Raw genomic sequence first — 20,807 nt, forward strand, 5'->3', positions numbered from 1 at the left:
GGACCATACATGTCAATGTTAGGATATTACCAGGTGCTCTCCTGTAGATAAACATGTTTGAGACTTCTCCAGGCTGAGGGATTTAATTACCTTTTGTGGCCATACGAATGACATCAATATCATTGTTCAACACAGAGCAGGTTGGAACGAACTCTTCCTTTAGCACCATGGCTTCAATTCGAAGATCAAAACTAAACAATAGAAGCAAAATCAAATTAATGTAATTAATTTTAAGCCTACTGTACATTAATGAGAAAAATATCTGAAATTCACTGTGCATCTTACCTTGGCACCTGTAATAAAAGGTACATAAATGAATCCACCAGGGTCAGTTTACTTGTGTCCCCCTTGAATGCTTTGAGTTTCTTTGCCTGTCAAGCACAGAGTAAATATGAAAATCAATACTGTCACATTCAGTGACCACAGCTGCACACTTTCCTGGCAGCTTCCAAAGGACATCACTGTTCCAAGCAGAAATGTGCTGCACAGAAAGCAATCATAAATTCAATATCAAAATAACAATGCCAAGGATTGTTATAAGTCTAACTCAATTTCCAGGAGACTACAGCTTCTAATCAGAGCTTACATGCAATACATTTCACCAATTTACAATTACAGACTTCTATCTTTATCCATCCATCTGTTATTACCACTTCCTTATTCTCATATCACTGTAACATGAAGTGATCTTGTTGTTCTTTACCAATTAATTTAGTATCACACAATCCGCAAAGGGCTTAAAAAACTCAAGGAAGCAAAAACTGCCAGGATACACACACCTTTGTCAGCAATATTAGTGCTGTCAGTATTTATTAAAGAGCAACTCTTTTACTGAGAAGTGATCCTACTGTATAAATTATCCTTCCATTATAAATTCAAGATGCACACTTTAATTCTATTTGCAAAAAGCATCCCTAGAGCATCACATTGATATTTACAAATGCAGCTGGAGCTGTGCAAAGCCCTGTATAAGATACCAAAGCCATCTTCCAGCTCAGAAGCAATTTCTGTTGTGGAACTAATAGTCAGTATTCAATTGAAACAGAGAAGCACTAATTCCCAACTTCCCCCGTGTAAGATCAATTCTAAGACCACCCATTTTCATCACGACTTTGCCTCTCGACTGCAGTAGGTATTTTAAATATCAAGCCATGTAAGTATAACAGTTTAAAGCAGTAAGCATATAAAACGTAGCTGCGTTATTTATGCATGTACAGTACATGTTCGAAAAAAAGATCTGTATTTTGGATTTTATTCGAATGTTTTTGGCATCACTTTTATTAACTGATCATTCATGACTAACCGTGATACCATTACGTGACTCTGCTGCATAAGCGCTAAATCCCTTCATTAGTAAGGAAGTGAATTGGGTTCAGGTGATGAGAGGAGTGGGTGATCAAGGAAAAAAAACATAGAAGGGAAGCAATAAGCCCCGCTTTTTAGAGGAACAAAACCTTCATGTCATCGTTATGCTGGAGCCTGGTCTAAATAACCTGGTCTAAATAACCTCAAGTGGAACCAAGTCCTCTTTAGAGAAGAATCAAGGTTTGATGTAGACTACACTGACAGACGTCAGTCTGTGTGCCACAGACCTGCAGAATATGTCAATTTGTGTGCTGAACAGACCAATCGACAAGGAGGTCATTCTAGTGACATTCTAGTCTGTGATGTTTAGTCATCACAGACCTGAATTTGTAGTGACTGATGACTACCTATCCACATGGTGATACATTTGTCCTTGGCCCCAACGTTTGCACTTCTTGTGGACTTGTCCTGATGTAACAAAAGTTAAGCAGGACAACGAGTGTCCTCATGCTGCTTGTGTAAGACCGGCTTTCTTTGCAAAATAGGGAGAAAAACGTTCTTTTATGTTGTCGATGCCCTTAATCACCAGACTTGAACCACTGAAAATATGAGATGTGGATAATGTGCAGGACCTTGGGCTCTGAGACAAGTACACATGCATGTTCAGCATCATTTTTCCTACTGGCCACACAGGCTGTGCAATAATTCATTCCTCTTCCAGTTCACACACAGATTTAAAGGAAAAATGAATGAGTTTGCAAATAAACTCCAGTTCTCCAGCAAACTATCCAATTATTGAAACATCAATAGTTGTCTGACTCAGTGGGCTTTTTCATTATTGTCTTTTTATTTTATAATTAAAAAACTAACCAGCCCAGAAAGTAAGGTACAGAAAGTACTTTTGCTTAGTGCTGCTCCTATTAGTGCTGCTTCCAATAGTACTCTTTGCCCTGGCCATTATTTTAATTACTCCAGATATACCTATTTAAATGCAGAATGTTTGACTGTCTGTCTGTGACTTGCACACAGGCCAAGCAGAGATCCTTCCAGCACACTCAGTGTAGTTACACATCCCGTTACTATCTGTGCTAAAGGAAAATTGCAATGAAAATGGTGTGCAAGCGCATAACCAATAAGAGTGTGGTGTGATATGTATGTTTCACGAGCAGCTGAAGTTTGTGTGACGGTACAATAATTTATTGAATTTAATGAAACATGTACAGTAAACTCCATTTACTGTACAGCCAGTTCCATTTGTTAATCACTCATCAAGAAGAATTCAAGTCTCCCTTTGCTGGAGGAGTGAAGGAAAGACGGTGGTGGTGGTTAATCTTCAGTTAACTTCCAACTAAATGGACTGGTGTGGTGCCAAATTGTATCTATTTTTTCTGTAACTACCATTTAACTTAGAATGCATTTCCAATATTTCGAAACCATTTTTATTTGGAGTATACGAAAATCACCTTTATATTCAAGTGCCTTTAAATGCATATCTTTGCCATTTGTTTTAAGTGGACATGCTGTAAAACCTTAAAATCTTTACAATTGTACTATTTTCTATCTCATGAAATTTATTGAAACTATTTATCCTGAATTGTCTGCTTTGCACTCACCTCTTCTGACTCGGGCAACAGTTTCAGCAACTCTTTCAATTTTTCAGACCCATACAGCTTGCTGCTGCCAAGTCGAATGTCTTCAATGATTGACTCATTAGACCTATAAATCAGAAAGTTCAGTAGTATACATTAGACATTACCTAACCGCCCATTCAATCTCCTTCCAGACCGTGAATCAAATGACTTTTCACAAGGCTTTGCCCATATTCTACCATTTATATCTGCTGCTGACTGACTATGACTGACTATAAAACAAAATATCAGCATTAAGTGGCGGACACATGCGTTCACAGAGTGAACAGAACTTTCTGCATAATTGCTTCTGTTGTGTGGATCAGTTATAATTATCTCCCAATAACTGGGAAGAAGAGTTTATTCTGTAGAACCTTCTCAGGTTGATACAGGCTGAAAAAGGCATATCTGGATACAGACTATTTATCAGGATATTTGCCAAATGATCTTTTAATGACACTTAGACACGTCCCAAAGAAGCACAAGATGTGAGAACCGCTATACGCCAGGTGGTGTTTGTTTCTCAAGTATATAAGGATTCTTATGTGTGTTCTGTTGTAACCATGAAACTGTCTAGACTCATTATAGAGTCCTTAGCTGATTCTTCACTTGCCCAGAAGAAAAGGTCAAAGGTCTTATATGGTTCACAAATCATGTGACCAATAAACTGTATTCAGTTGTGAACTATAATTCCCACAGGCTGCTATATCTATGGGATCATTCACAAGCTTAAAAATTCTACTGAAGATATGTTGCAACATTTGTACAGATATGTGCAGCGCAAGTGGAAAGACTTTGCAACAGAACTGTTCTAGTTGATGTACGGTATATGAAATAGATTCATTCCAATCGAATAAACCATGTGACCCACCAATCTGTCCTGGACAAGACTAAATCTTGGAGAGGAGTTAACACTGAGCATCAGTGCTTTGCTTTCACTGGTTTCAGTAAAAATTTTAAAACTCTGAAATTCCTTAAATCCTATGATATGAGACCCACACTGTGTAACAAAATTATCTGATGACACAATCTTCACTGTATATACCATGTTTCAATTCATTCTAAGTAACAGTTTCTTCAGAAACGTTCAAGTGTTTGTCACCAGTTCTGGGATGGCATCTTGACATGAATAAAATTGTGTCATGGACATGACACGGCATGGCCCACTAAGTTTCAAACCTTTATAATGTCCACTTTCAGAAAAGTCTTGAAAATGTGTGTAAATTTCAATATAGAGACAAAAGCATGTGACCTGCGGCTTCATTTTCACTCTAATACAATTTCCCAGAAGCTTTTTACAAACCTGACAAATCACATTTGGGCTGGATTTCATAGGTGTTAGAAAAATGCACCAGAGCAAAATAATTAGCCAAATAATGATAGGGTTCCAACAAATCTGTTGCTTGCTCGCTAAATGAAAAAATGCATCAGATAATTTGGTAGAGTTAATCAGTTAAGAAAAATAACAAATAATACGGTGTTATTATGTCAAAACTAGGCTTAATGGCTCCTATTACCAGCTCATCATAGTACAACAGTAGTTAGAATTAGAATATCTTAGAATGGGTACTAAGAATACTGCTAATTCACAATTGTAGCTGTTCCTTAAATCCATAACTATCTGAAATATTTCTTGGAGGAGTTTCTGTTGCTGTTAATGGCGGTCCTGACTATTAAGGACTCACAAAGTTAGATATGGAAAGAAAATCTGCTCTTTGGACTTACACTCAAGGCTCATGAAACAATTTTCCAGCTTCAGTGCATGTTTGTAAAAAACCTCATGTGAATGTTATGTAAATAGTTGATTACTACGCAAACCTGCTCTGAGACCAGGATAATACCCACCTCCAGTCAAAATGCAAATGTCCAATGACAAACTGCACTACAGTGAACTCGACTGTCTTATACTGTATTAAAAAACACGCACTGTAATTTTTGTTTCATTGAGGACCAATGTGAAAACAGTTAATGAGTGTAGCCTTTATAAAGAAATAGGACTAAAATCATGCTTCAGATCAAACAGGGAAGAAAGGAGCAACACTGACCTGATTTGTTTTTTTATGCTACATTGTTGATCCAAAACTCACAGTGACCATGTGACTACTATTGAGTGTTTCAAGTATAATCAATTTGCAAGAAGTAGTACATTGTACATTATGTCACTGTATTTAATGTAAAACATGTATTTTTTGCAAGTTCTTATTACAGTATTTAAGTAAGATACTATTCGTGTTTAGTTTGTATTATGCAAGTGATTACAAAACTTTAATATCACAAAACTTATTTACCGTTGTGAGGCTGGGAGTTCCACCCAGTACAAACAGCCCATTTGACAAACATCGCCATAAGCGATTACATTTTCTGTGCCCATACATTTACTATCTATTCAAATCAAAAAAGAGAAATAGGAGCCCGACAAAAGTCCAAGACTAGACTAATTACGAATGATCCTTTGTCCCTATCAGAGAAGTGAAAGAATCCTAAGCAAACGTGTGTCAGAATGCACACATACAGCACACAAAGCAAAAGCACACAACGTTCTTTCTCTGTGAGAAAAAGGAACCTGTACCATACGGGCTATAACTGCATGCATTGAAAAATCTCATCGGTCCATCCATCACCTCTCCGTCCACTGAGAACATCAGAGGTGAGACAATGACACTGTATCAGTACAGTATTGTAGGCTTATGTTAGGATACAAAGCAACAAGTAAAGGTTTATTCCATGCTGAAAAGAAAAGAGACACGACCTTTTCAGCTGTGGAGCCCTCTTCAGGCTATGTCTCTTTTCTTTACAGCATGGAATAAACCTTTACTTGTTCCTTTGAACCCTACACAAGCTGACATTCCTTTTTGAACTTCTTATGTTAGGATGTCAGCTACTGTGCTGATTTTTTAATTAGGAGTTAATATTCTCTATCGGCAGAATGTGCAGCTTTTTTTGGAAGGTGTATAATAAAGGTTTCTTGTGTCAGTCAGGTGAGAATAAACCCAATTTTATCCACCTTGTCTTCACCAGGAGACACTTCATTCCCCTGTTATGATACTGTTTTGCTTATTATTGATTACGTACATTGTTTTTTATCTTTAATGCCCTGAATAAAGGTCATGGTATAAACATGGCTATGGAAGAGCTAAACCTCAGTTATGATACCAATATATCATCAAATCCTTTCTGACCGAATACTGCTGAATAATGGAGAATGAGACAGGTTCATACCACTCCTACGCTGATCAATGTTTGACAGACCAATTTGTCACCAGAGCTGTCACCCAGCGATCCTTTCCGCAGACAGGATTAACAACTCCCAGCTAAGAAGACATTGTTTCAGGTTTTCTTCAGCAAAAAAACCTTGAGACACAGACACCAGAATGTAGTGAAAAAGTGCATAAAGTTTTTTTATAATTTAATTCTTCAATTAGCTCAGTCAATTAAAAACAGTCATTTATAATGTGATTATCTATTCTATAAAATACATATTTGTATATATAAGCTGCATGTATATATACTGTACAACAGCACCTTCTTGTCTAGGATGTGAGCTCATGGTGCTCCAGTCTCAAGTCTGGAGTGCTAAGAGCTACTCCACACCTCTGCCTTGCTGGTCATGGATCTGTCTGATCCACAATTTTATAAATGAGTTAGGCACATCTGCCAAGAAAAGATGCCTGTCCCAGCTCCAACGCTAAGATAGGTTTGTATGACTGCCCTCAAATATCAATAGAGTAACTTTATTAGTTGACAATCTGAATTCTAAAAAGCCAGTAAGTAATTTATCACATGAATATAAAATAGCTGGAAACAGAGAAAATGAAATTAAATGAGCCAAGCTTCAACAGAAATACTTTAACATCAGCAAAAAAACATACATCAACTTTATCATTTTTTCTTGCAATTGAACTGAAATATTGCTGCTAGTTGTTGTGAATTTATAAATGTATACACTGGAAAACACTTTGTCTTTTATTTCGGTTGCCTGACTTTTTATCCAGCTAGGTCCCCATAAAAGAATTGTAAATTTGAAAGTAGGCTGCTTTGGGACTGATTAACATTTTATTTCTGCTGTTAAGATACTGTTCATTCCTAACTCACAGTAAACCCCAATTCACACAATTCCCCAGTCAACAAATAGATATTTGAAAGGTAGACACACCAGAAAGCACACCTAATGTCCAACAGTCATTGTTACAATGTTACACAGTTCTTAGGCCAACCAAAAGAAGACGGAATAAAAGAGATACTACTACCGGTGTTTTTCAAGTTAACTGAACAAGGGTGGAGTCGTGCAAAACAATAATATTTCTTTTGAAACCCACTACACAAACAGAATTTGCTGAAGGTACTCCAGAGTATTCTCACTGTTGAACCATCATGCAAACTATTCATGAGCTGAGTCTGCAGTGCATCTTTCCATGTACAGTATATCTATTCAGACCACTCTGCAAGAGTAATTTGCACTAAGGTTTTACAGCCATGTTGTGTGTTTTTATTCTTTTGATCTTGATTTTATATGCTCATCGGAATGTGCGTAGGAAAACTTACTTTTTTAACTGTTTGAGGAAAATGCCCACATTCATGCTTCTCTTGGAGTCCAGAATACTGACCTAAAAAAAGAATTTTGTTTATGTTTAAAACAGAGATATTAATTGTTTTACCTTCCTGTTTCAAGAAAGAAGTGTTTTCTGCAGCACTTTTTTCAGTAAGAATTTATTGTCAACACTGTGGCTAATAGCCATGCAGACTATCTAGACAGATTTAAGGGATTTTGATACGGTTAATTAAGCAGTTTTTCCTTTTCTGACAGAGAGTCAATAGTCAGTATTCAGTGAAACTGGATCATGGCCATTCCTACATTTGTGAATGCAGAACAGGTTTTATTGGTGATGTATTGTGTCAGAGAATGAGATGGAATTCTATAAGGGGCACACACACATGATACATCATTAACAATTGCAATGTCCAAGAAAGGACTTGTCTTGTTTTAAAAGTTGAAAGTGTTCATGTGGTGCAGACAAAAGAAAGTCCGAATACAATATCACCCTGGAACTCACAACTGTCAATCCACTGAAGCTAAGCAGATGTGAGCCTGGTCAGTACCTGGATGTGAGACCTCCTGGGAAAAACTAAAGTTGCTGCTGAAAGTTAGTGGGGCCAGCAGGGGGGCGCTCATCCTGTGGTCTATGTGGGTCCTAATGCCCCAATACAAATGGCTATACTGTACACTGTAAAAGGAGCTGTCCTTTGGATAAAATGTAAAACTGAGGTCCTGACTCTCTGTGGTCATTAAAAATCCCAGGGCGTTTCTTGATAAGGCCTTTATTTATCATGGCCTCCCAGTAATCCCCACCTAAGGACTGGCTTCATTATTCTTTTCTCCTCCCCATTGATAGCTGATGTGTGGTGAGTGTACAGGTGCACTATGGCTGCTGTTGCATCACCCAGGTGGGGCTGCACACTGGTGGTGGTCGTGGGGAGACCTGTTCTACAAACCTTATAAGTCTATGTAAATATCATGCAAACACCACTATCATTTCTAGTCCCCACTGTGAACAGAACAGAAAGGTAGGGGACAAGTGACACAGCCTTCCACAACATACACAGATTCAACACATTTGTTTTGTTCGTCAACCATAATTTGTTTCCTCAGTAATATAATTAGAATATATCAAGGCATCAGAAGTGGTAAAAAAAGCCTCTTGAATCACAGCAGAATTAAGAGTTAGTTTCCATCCCTGCTAAGTCACAGCCATGGCAGCCTTGTATACTCAGGAGAGCTTTAAGATGACGTTGAAAGGTGACTCATTAGAATGTCCTTCCAGGAAGCTGGAGAGTCACAAAATGATACCAGCTTCACCTTGCTTCTACCAGTCAGACGATAGCTGCACAATCAAAGGAGGTTGTTCTGATGCAAACATATGCTAAATAGCAGCCTAGGAACAAACAAAATTCAGCCCAGCCCATCATGCTGTGCTTGCAATAGGAATAAAAAAGGGGTTTTGTTTTTGTTTACATTGGAATATATGAGTAAGAGCGTCCCTAAATTTAGCCAAGTACATTTTCCTTGAAATAGGTGCTGAAAGGGCTTTTATTTTTGTGTACACTGAAATATTAAAAGAAGTATGATCTTCCATACTTCAAAAAAGGCTACATTATCAGACAACCTGCCAAACACAAGCTAAAAACCCAATACCTGGACTGCCTTACTGTCAGAGAAAGTCTTGCACTGGCCTCACTTCCATGAGTGCCCTCTGCACTGCCTGCCTCGTTTCTCACCTCCTCCTTGGGCTCCATGAAGGCCGTCCTGGAGCTGCCTGCAGTGTGGCCATCCCTGGCCGCTGTGGACCGGGCCTCCTCCTGCTGCCCAAACAGCTCCTCGATGGTCCTGACATCGATCTGGTACTGCTGCTGCCGGGCCGCCAAAGTCCAGATGTTGGGTTTGCCGCGCACCTTCTCTTCGGGGATGGTTTTCCAGAAGAAGCTCCGCACGCGTCTCTTCTTGCGCAGGCCATGAGCAGGGCTCCCCTCATGGGGGGGGGGTGGAGGCGGGGGGGGGAGGTTGCCGAGTGGAGGCGGGGGGGGTGGCGCGGGGGGAGGGGGTGGTGGTGGCGCTCCTGGGGTAGACTCGGAGATCGATGTGGTCACAGGAGGGTGTCCAGGCATTAATCCAACATCAGGGGTGTCACCATGGTGGCCTTCTTTCTCATTGACCAGGGACAAGCTATTCATAACATGCATTACATCAGCCACTACTGCAGTGGGGAGGGAACAGGGTCAGGGGTGAGAGGAAAGGGGAAGGGGGTGAAGGCACTCGAAACCGTCTTTACAATGTGATCATGGTATTCAACAAATAAGTGCTTCTTCATCTCCACATTACCAGCACTGCTCACAGAAGTGGTCTTGTAACCAGCTCCCCTTTGGTATTGGCTTGCACCATCTGAGCTGCAGAAACAGATGAACAAAAATACATGTATTACAAAAATACATAAATACATTCCTAATGTTTCTCTTGGCACATTTTGATCAAAGCATACATCTATATACATAGTAGTTCAGGTGGGTAGCTGCGTCAGTATGCGTAGGCTGCAAAGGAACAAGTAATAGGTTTATTCCATGCTGAAAAAAAGAAGAAAGAGAACATAACGTTTCGGTCGTGGAGCCTTCTTCAGGTGTGAGCATTGAAGAATGTGAGCATATATATATATCTATATACATATACATACAAATTATACTGTACAAAAATCATGTATTTTTTTAATTACATTTTCCAAGAAACTGCATTGATGTAATGAGACATTAACCTCATTAATGAATTAATCAGGTATAACAACCTGATTCTGTTTTGAAATTTTCACAATTTCTAGGTCACACAGGTTAACTCAGGCTCAAACAATACTGTTATTCAATTCAGAAAGAAGCAGTCTATGCTACTGCTTTTTTAGGTTGGTCGACAGTACAGGCAAAAAATTATATCACAGATAATATATTTGCTTCTTTGCTATCAAGCTTATACAGTATGTATTTTTTCAGATGTATTTCTATGTCCACCGAAGGACATCATTTTTAGTTACTTAAATTAGAGCCTGGGCAGTCCATAACTAGAGACAGCAGTCTTCTTTGGTACAATAATTTGTATTTTTACTAAAAAACACAATTATCATTTACATTTGACAATAATGGATCTCCTGAGCCTCACAATGAAGAACTTGTCTCAATGCAAGAAATTATTTTTATGCCTATATCCTCTCATTTGTGCATCTTTAAAGGACCTTTAAGCAGCAATCATTCAGCAGTCTTTCCATACCTGGAGCAAACTTAACAAGTTATTTTTTCAAATCAATATAACTCCCGTGACACCGAATACAGACGTCTTAACTGACCTTTTCATTGGGCAAGGTTTAAAAAAGGCTGTGAGATGCTAAAATGTGATTTTGTTTGCTACTTTGCGATGGGGAGCATATTATAAACATAAAAATTATCATTTTATTTATTTTTTTAATATTAAAAGACTCACTTTTTTAGGTTAGAAACAAAAAAGTCTGTTTTGAAAATGCTACCATGGACCTTGTCAGATGATAGTCCTTTGTTGTTCAAACAAAGGATTAAATAGCTAGCAGGTCCTGGACACACCCTACAGAGACCGGCTCACTAAAGACTTCCATGGCAATCACATTACTTACTGTACGTTAGCTTCCAATTCACCTGATCCCACAGCCTTTTATTTATTTAAAGCAGAATACACCATGATAGGCTTTACATGTACAACCCCACTGCAGGTGGCCAGGAGCCCTCGACTGTCAGCCCCATCGCATTTAATTTTTAATGACTGCTCATGAAAACAGCTTTTCATTCTGGACTCCAGAATCTGCAGTTACACTTCTCTATAAAGAAGAATACCACTGTTAGTCTGCTGCGGCTGAAATTCGGCACCAGAAGGGAAGACAGCTCCGGTTAAACGCCCCAAAATGAAAAGAGTTAAAATCTTCAGTTACCTATTTAACTATATACTGTCCTTGTCTTCTACATCACTTTGTATCCTTATTTTCTAGAAAAGACTTGTCAATGTTGAATCTGCAGATATCCACATATACTGTATACCTAGAATTATATCTGCACCTCAGCTCTGTGCATACATTCTAACATTTTTACTACAAAAGCACACACAGAATTAGCTTCAGTTTGGTTCAGATATATGTGCAGCTTTTTAAAGCTGTCAAGGAAGAGGAAGGAAAAATTGTGATTAAGTCTAAGAGGACTTAATCAGAGTGGCTTAAATATATATTTTAATTCCCCAATAGGTGTTTTAAATTTCAAAAAGTCCTGTAAAGCACTGTACATTTCTATGAAGTATTACATGTGTAGAATACTGCACTATTCCATATAACAATGAAGTAATTACAATGAACAGGTTAATGAATTCTATAGTGACAGAGTTATTAAAAATATAAATAATTCTAAAAAGGAACTAGGCCACACATACCTAGAGCATCAGATGTTCTTCCCAGTAGGGACCTGGTCTGTCCACAGATGCAAAGGTGGAGCTCGTGGAGTTTAACCGAACATTGAGAAATTCCTCTATGCCAACATTCAATTAAATATAGATATTTTCAGCTTTTCAAAGAAATCTCAGGCATAGAGATAAGAAATATAGGCAGGCTAGGGGACTGCCACATGCTTGTTATTGAGAAACTTGGGGAATTTTGACTTCACAATTTTTTTTCAGATCTATCCAGATGCACTTTATTAAGAACTCAGCACAAACCATTCTTAACACATTTCTAGATGAGTTAGATACATATACAAAAAGGCCATCAGAGTTGAAGGCTATAAGATATTAGTTCAAGTTTATTAGAAAACCGTGCAGCAAGAGTCTGAACATGTTGCATATTAACTGCAACAATTATGTACGAACATCAAATGCACAGTTTTCTACAGATGTAATGATCACTGTTAAAACAGTTGTTTTTCTAAACTGGGGGAAATCTCTCATCTCCCTCTGTGGTTCTCCATACGGCTTCCCAGCATGTTTTACTGCACTCATGTTACCAGCTTTAGTTACACGCATTAGTAACCTTTCTAAATCCCTCCCTTTGATAAGGTGCTCTGCCTCTCAATTTATTCTCTATGGTCCATGTGTGTATAAATTGCACTGTTTCAATGAGCAGAGCATAACTGCAGGTGCTCTGTGTTTGATCTCTCTCCCATGAATGCCTGTTTCTGGACACATCTCCCTCTATCTAATTAATGTTCCTGCTGCTTTCCTCACACGATGGGCTCATCAGGCTACTTCCTGTGATGGGATTACAAGCAGCACTGTAATCCATAGGTAGTGCCCCCCGTCACGCTCATATCCTGGGGTGTTTCAGTGCTTGTTAACTTCAAGATGTCTGGATATCCATTCACAGGCAGCTCAAGACTCTACTCTCAGGGATTAAGCCAGCTGAAGTTTTTCATTGTGCTGTGAGAAACTTTTATCTCTTATGTACGGAGAGATCATTCTTGCTATTGTTCTGCAAGGTGACTTTTCTGTTCCACAGCTTGTTTTTCATAAAACACTGCTCTGATCCTTTCATCCTATAACGTAGTTACCATTGTTGTTACTATAATTACAGCAGTGTATGAGCTGTGTAAAAGCGGAGGAAATGTAAATGTTGGCCTTTGAACATTTTAAACCACAGATATTTGGTATTGCAGGAAGCTCACATTATTTCACATTTGTCAGCCCTACAGGGTCTTACAGTATAAAAATATATCAAGCATAATCTTGTCAACAAAGCTTCAGGTTAAATTTCACTTTTTCTTCTATATGTTTTCTGTTGTATTTTAGACTAAAACTCTTCACTGCAAGAACAGCAGCTGCAATACACAGTAACAAAGTCTTACATTCCAATCCGAGAAAACAGAAACTCAAAATACACCGTATATTCAGTGATTCTGAAATAAACACTGCTAAATGTTTGAGACATCCAATGTTCTAAGCTACAAGCAGCAATTTCTGTCTGCTGTACATGACATCATTGGATCCTGTGCTTTTTAATTTTTTACTTCAAAATAATGAAATGTATTTTAATGCAAAGAATGTTAAATTATGAATGGTAGGGTGGAACACTGCTTACATCTGTTTATTTTTTACTAACAGAAAATCATCATCTGTTTACCCTAACACAATTTTCTCGAAAATGCAAATACATGGACTGAATACAGTTCTCAGAAAACCTTTTTTATCAAGACTTTCTATAATCAGTGCTATGTTATTGCAACTAACATCAAGCAGCCTTTACAGAGCCCAATGTCATCTTTTGCAAATAAACAGAAGTGTATGAATTTCCTGTGTGTTGCTTCTTTCACTGGTGGATATGAAGACTGAATTAATATCTTATCAAAAACATCTGCAACACTCTTACTCAACCTGACAGTACAGGCAGGAATGAAAAAAATGCATGAGAAATATGAATGAGAAAAATCAAACAGACAAGAAATGAAAGTAAAGTAATTCAATTAAAAAATGCCTGACTTCATCCCAGAAACTTGAAAACAAAGGAACATTATGCTATGCTACTCCTGCCCAGAGAATTAGATCTGTGTTTTTCACTGCTCTGTATTTATACAACAAAGGAAATGCAGGTTTTAAAGCACACATTGAAATGAATAAGAAAAAAGTTCAGCAGCTAAAGTCCTGAGCATACATTAGAACAACTACCACAAACTACCACAAACACCAGTTATACAGGATAATAGAAAGCTGCTTCAATTCTAACACCAAAGTCTAAAAATAACAAGATACTTTCTCTAAAACTTCCTTTAATATACAATGGTATATAATTTTCCTTATTACCTTCCCTTGTGCTACTATTCAGAAGAGAAAAGAACTTTGTGCTATGCATTTATGGTTTTGATGCAATGCCTTTATGACATATCTAAGTCCCAACACATTTAAATCCACTACCTGCATTCTTGTATAAATTATTAAGTGAGACAGATTTGCAGATTCTAAAACAGGAAGATTAATAAACAAAGACTGAAAGGGCAGGCTTTGGTCACCTGAGTAAGCGAGACTTTGAAGATTGTGACGTCCAACAGCATACTCATGGGCTAACATTCAGTCATCTTTCCTAACTTTACTGTTGAAAAGCTGAAAAGTGGACAACAAATGATTGACACATAAAAGGACTGGAGATGAATCACCTCCGACTGTTGTTTTCAGAGGTTTTGTCAACAATTAAGTGTCAGGATGCACCAACATGAGTTTTCTCTCCCACGTAGGCACCAAAAACTACAAGCAATGGTCATCCACCACCAGCTCAGTTGGTTTAGTCATGTAGTATGGATGACAGACCCCAGGCCCCCAGAGAAGGTTCTCTTCTCCCACTTTAGCCAATGCAATCTCGCCAGAGCGGAACACACTGTAAAAGCAAATATGAAGAAATGTAAGATCGATTCCAACTCGTGTTAATTGAACTTAAAGATGTTTGACCAAACCAGGTAGACAAAGAATATCTGGAAAAAAGCCTGTCACTTTGAAGCTTAAGGTGTCAGAATGTGGAAATTAAGAGAGCTTTGTATGACTGGATATTGCATTACAAAACCAGACACTGTACCTTTCAAGACAACACCTGCTCAGCATCTGTAGATCCCATAGTGGTTCATGGAAGACAATTATTTGTGTGATGTGGGCATACCAATGTCGTAATATAAAATTTTCATAAGTACACTTTCATTCAGGCAAAATTTCCAGCTGTATAATCCAATATGAGTACCTTAGATATTGTTTCTGTTGCTTTTACAACCAGTTCTGAAAACCGTATAAAATGAATACTGAGTGTTACCAGTTATATTTTGCAAATTCCCCTCTATACAAGCCATAGCAATTACATGTGAACTGGATATAGTGTGATATACTGTAGAAGGAGCATGATGGAGAGCTCATACAAATGGAATGAGACTGTCCACGAGAAATTGCTCTGCAAGCACTCATGTACTTGGCCTACATACAGTACTTTCCATTCGTTTGCTCCTTTTACTTCCTGGTGTTATTGTAAGCACTGCAGTTCTCATACTAAAGTCCAATTCAACCTATAAAATGACTTATCTTTGATAACTGAAGTCAGGACTTTCTGTCCCCACCTTGGTGCTAGAAATCATAATGTAATTCTGACCTTCCATGAAAACCCTGAAGCTTATCTGTAGTTTATATCACGTAATAAATGTATTAACGTACTCAAAGCTATACTTGATTAACAAGTCCTGCAGGTGACAAACGTTAAATGCATTTACAAGAAGTAGCAGGCTAAAGTAATTGTACTCACATAATAAAAAGTATAGTAAACACAGTAATTTCACAGCAGATTTATCAGCCCTGCGCATTCTGTATGTTCTGCACACAGAAGTTTATGTTCTGAAAGACTCCCACTTAAAAAGTGAATGTGTGGGAAAAAACAACCAGTGACCTAGAATTTCAATCATATTGGTATTGAATAAATTACTTCCTGGATCAATTTAATAACCTAAAAATACTAATTCTTCATCTAACACAATGTGTTCTCTGCTACAATAGAAACAGTAAATACTGAACTAGTATGCAGTTTTAGAGCTGGGAACATTCCATAAAAAATGATTTAAGAATTAATCTTAATTAAGAATTAAGAAGCTTTAAGGACAAAAGTGCTTTTATATTCTGAGGAAAAGGCTTATTACATACTTTGTAAGATCATCAGATTATCAGTTTACAGAATCGTTTTTTTTCTCATGCACTGTGAACATTGGAGATCAGAAATCAAAATTCAAACATATTACAAACTTAAGCCCAAGCTTTTAGGCTCTAAGGCTGTAACTGTTTTTGACACAACACATTAAGGCTCAATGAGTGTGTCAAAACTATCCTACTTAAACAGATACATTGCTGAGAAAATTTCCATTTAACCTTGAGTGTTCTGAAAGTCTATTTATACAGGTTATATGCAAATAGCAGCAATTATAGATAATTGGTACAATATTCAATAATAGCCTAGACATTTGCACATTAGTCTAGGGCTAATCTCCTTCACTAAATGTTTCACATCCAGGCCTCTAGTTGATTCCTGGAACAAGTCAAGTGTATAAAAATCTAACATAAAGACAAATTGGGAGAGCATTACTGCATGGTAGTTAACAAAGAAACCTGTAGTCTTCAGAATCCCTGGTTATTTTTATACAGCATTTTTATACCACATTTAAAAAAGAAACCTCTGGAGAAACATTCTGCTTTGTCGATTCAGGTCACATACATTTCTAACGACACGGTTTTATTTGCTTATACCTGCAACTTTCTGGCTCCAGGCGTAGGTCCTTATCACAGTCCATGTTCTTCACTGAAGCAGCTCCCTCCTGCAGCAGCACAGGTTCAGTGAGCAGGAAGGGGAAGTTCATTTTTACTGTTGCGCAGTAAAGGGTTTCAATATTGCACACAAACTAGATTCCAATACAAAGATCAGATGCTAAAGATCAGCTCATTTATACACACTAGAGCAATCAGTTACGGCTGGAACATGGCCATCTGGCACACTGCTGCATTTTCAGGTTCGATAGGGCAAATCATTAAAGAACTTAAATTATACAGCTCTACAACCACCCAGACAAACAGGCAACTGCATTTATTTCTTATTGAGTTAACTTCTGTGTTTCACATATCCACATTTTTTTCAAATAAATCACAGCCATGTCTTTATGCCAAGTGTGCATGGAATAAAAAAATCCTGACACTGAAAAAGGCCCATTATATCCACCTGTCTCTGAAACCTCTTTTAACTATTAACAGAAACCACTGTTTAGGGTGCTGGGTCAATATATAAAGCAATTTTTCAGATCAGTGAAAACAAATTAGGTACTGGAGAACTTTGTTTTGTGCTGCTCTAAGAGAAAAACAAATCTCAAACGCGCAGTGAATACGTATTTCGTACACCATCTAAAAATGAGCAGGAGCAGCGTAATTGTTTAGAGCTGAGGGAATCCTAAGTGAAGGGGTGACGTTGCAAACTCAAGAGCTGCATCTGACTGCTGCAACTATGCGCAGGGCTGCAAAAGCCCACTGGTGCCTTTTTATGATTTTATTTATAAAGTTCCAAACCTATATACAGTACATACAAAAATATGATAGAGTTTAGGGTCACTCCTCACTCATGTCAAACCCTCAGCCAAGTGGGTTAAGCCAAGTTTACCATGACACTCGATAAACATACTGTATTTCCTAGGTGCTGTTAGTCCTATTTAATACATGGATAACAATTGTATATACAGTATGTATTTCAGCACACATGCATGCCATCCAACATAGCTCACAATGCTCCAGAGCTACAAAATTCTACAAAGATTTTGAAAATCCTACAGCCTTGGAGTATTGTTTCAGTTGTCTGCAAAAGTGATCTGTGCTGTACTGTAACAGTCATCTATTGTTTCAGGGTTGCATGACAAAAAGATGATTGAGCTAAACAGGCTGACAATCAGAGCTGATAATGAAATCTTTTAATCTTCCGGAAGACTTTTCCTTCAGAGCCCGAAACCAGATTCAAAGGCAAAAAGCAAGACCTATCTCTTCAGAGAGAAGATGGTTAACAAAGGTATGTTAAAAAAATTCTGACCCTGATGCAGGATATAATAATATCCACTCATTTACAACCTGGACAAGATGCTTACAGTTTTAAAAATAAGAAATAAAAAATGGAGATGAAGGAGGATAGTTTCAACTCACTCTTCAAATTGTTCCAGTCACTTTTTAGCAATAAAGCCTGTTAGTAACTACTGTAGTTTCTAAAATCAGTAGCTGCTCTTGTGAGGTCAGGCTGATACAAAGTGTAGAGAACTGCAATAAATTCTTAAAACAGAAAGGTGTTTTTCCAATTAAAGATCTGTAAATTAATCCGAACAATTGACATATCTTCTAGTATGCAGAAAGGACCAATTAATTAAAGAATTAAGATCACAATGATGTGTGTGATTAAGGTCACAAGTGATAAATCTTTTTGGCAGAATGGTTCAATACACTGAGTTTCCCAAAAGCAACTTGAAAGCTGTATTGAACAGAACAAAACCTACAGATGCTGACAATTTGCACAATAAATCCCAAACCTGTCAATGTATAGGCCATAAGGGTGTATTTGCTCACTTGCTACAGTCATGCATGATAGGATTTTGACTGGTCTCACACCTTTATTATGATATACAATATGTCTGTGGTTTGAAGTCTCTTATATTCAGTTTTCCTTATAAGGGTTGAATTGAGGGGTAATTTACATTTCGGCCCTATAATGTTCTGGGTGCCAGAATCTGGATGTTTCAGGGAGCATATTCTAATCAGACACACTTGCTTCAGGTTCATGGATCGAGCAAAAGACATGTCCTGCATGGTGATTGTGAGCAAACAACGTGAGTCATTCCCTGATGCAACCGAACTCTCAGAAACACGAGGAAGAGCTCTGCTAATTTGTATCTAAGATTTGTAGATGCAAATTGATTCTCTTCATTCTATAAAAACTCACATTTAAGGCACATGTACTTAGTGTGCAGTATAAGCAGGCAATTTGCATGGACAGAATTCACAGATAAAAAAACAAATATTGAAACGCATACTATTGCTTTTGACCATGCTAAAAAAAAGGTCATACAGAAACTTTGGGAGGTCTTAATAACTTCATTACAGATGGTATATTTGTTTGCTGAAACTGAAAGGGGTTTTATATTCGGTACATTTTGGACCAATATATCGCATATAATACTGGACACATTTTTCAATGAAATCATTGGAATACAATACAGTTCTTTCAAAGTACTAAAATAAAGCTGCAGCACTCATCAGTGGTAGCTGACAAAGGTGGTTTTAGAGAGAGTTCTACAATAATCATGACCCCATCTACAGTCCACAAGGAGCTATAAGACAGTTATGTATTTTAGGTTATAACAAAGGTCATGAGAAAATTTAAGTTTGGACAGAACATTTATTGTTTCTTTTATGTGTTCTGGAAGCACTGGAAGCAATGAATGTACTGTACAGTGCCATCCATAGGTATCAGGACAGTGAAGTCAAAATTCCTAGTTTTGCTGGAAACGCAAGCAATCTGGATTTAAGATGAAAATGTGATTATGAGGCATAAGTGCAGGACCCCACCTTTTATTTCTGGGTTTTCTATTCTTATATGTTTTGCCATATGCTTGTTTTGTGTTTAATCCCCCCATTTCAGGTGAAGTGTACAGAAATATCTCGTCTGCCTATGTACAAGAAACTGGCTGGCACTTCATCATTCAGCAAGACAATGACCCAAAGCACACTGTCCACGCAACCAAGGAGTTCATCAGAAGAAAAAAGTGGAAAATCCTAGACTGGCCAAGTCATTCTCCTGATTTAAATCCAATTGATCAAGTATTTTACTTGCTGAAAATGAGACTGAAGTCAGAAACCCCCCAAAACAGACAGCAACTGAAAACTGACAATGGCTTGACAAAGCAACTCAAATGACCAAAATAAGAGTTTAGTGATGTCAGTAGGCCACAGGCTTGTTGCATTTATTGCGTGCAAAGGATTTGCAACGAATCACAAAGTTATTTTTATTTTTTTGTTAAGTACAATTAAATTGTATTAATTTAATTTACTTCAAGTTAATTTGTCCCAAAACTTAAGCTCATCTGAAATGGGAGGTTGGAAAACAAACAGTGATATAAATTCTAAAAGTAAAAATTATTCTAAAAGAACACTACCTAATCTGTGAAGCCTGCTGGAGGAAATGTCATGGACTGGCTATTCATGTCACCTCTGTGTTTGACTCTCTCATCTTAACTGATGATTTAGCAACAGGAAAATGAATTCTGAAGTTCATAAAAAAAAAAATCCTGCTTATGATTCTTCTTAAAAGAACATAAGAAAGGTTACAGATGAGAGGAGGCCATTCTACCCATTTGGTAGTCAGTAGCTGTTAATCACATCCAGCTGTTTCTTGAAAGATACAAGAGTAACAACATGGTTTTAACAACATGGCTGGGTAGCTCAATACTTATTGGGTGATGCTACATCATGCAGCATGACAATGACCCAAACAAGCTGCCTATGCCACCATTCGTTCACCCATTTTCTAAGAGCTTAATGTAATTCAGGGTCGCAGGAGAGCTGGAGACAATTCTGGCAAGCAACAGGCGCACGTCAGAATGCACCCTGTACAAGGCTGCCCAAACCAATCACCAGATGTAAATCCAATCGAACACGAATTGTACATGCTGAATAAAATAAAACAGAATTCAAAACTATGTTGGTAAGACAAGAAATTAACATGGTTGCAGCAAAGCAGCAGAAATGATTATACAAAGAGTATGGTGGCTACACAGGTTAAAGACTCCATGCACTTATGATGTCAGGAG

The 20,807-nt window shown here is 37.7% G+C and overlaps 1 protein-coding gene across 2 annotated transcripts in view; it reads right to left on the reverse strand.

The window, feature by feature from the left end:
• The window catches only part of fhdc1 (FH2 domain containing 1), a 47,332-nt gene that overhangs the window by 15,083 nt on the left and 11,442 nt on the right, over positions 1–20,807 (reverse strand). Inside the window, exons 1-6 of one of the 2 annotated variants that reach the window (XM_069188098.1) lie at positions 16,726–16,790; positions 9,207–9,872; positions 7,476–7,537; positions 2,919–3,021; positions 286–371; positions 91–191 (exon numbers count right to left, since the gene is read on the reverse strand). In XM_069188098.1, the coding sequence (XP_069044199.1) occupies positions 91–191; positions 286–371; positions 2,919–3,021; positions 7,476–7,537; positions 9,207–9,668 (814 nt within the window). In that variant the 5' untranslated portion in view covers positions 9,669–9,872; positions 16,726–16,790. Of the gene's footprint in view, positions 1–90; positions 192–285; positions 372–2,918; positions 3,022–7,475; positions 7,538–9,206; positions 9,873–16,725; positions 16,791–20,807 lie in introns of those variants that run through there. The other variant, XM_069188091.1, reaches the window with a different exon arrangement.

This window comes from Lepisosteus oculatus, chromosome 1 (genome assembly GCF_040954835.1).
Source record: "Lepisosteus oculatus isolate fLepOcu1 chromosome 1, fLepOcu1.hap2, whole genome shotgun sequence".
Taxonomy (NCBI): domain Eukaryota; kingdom Metazoa; phylum Chordata; class Actinopteri; order Semionotiformes; family Lepisosteidae; genus Lepisosteus; species Lepisosteus oculatus.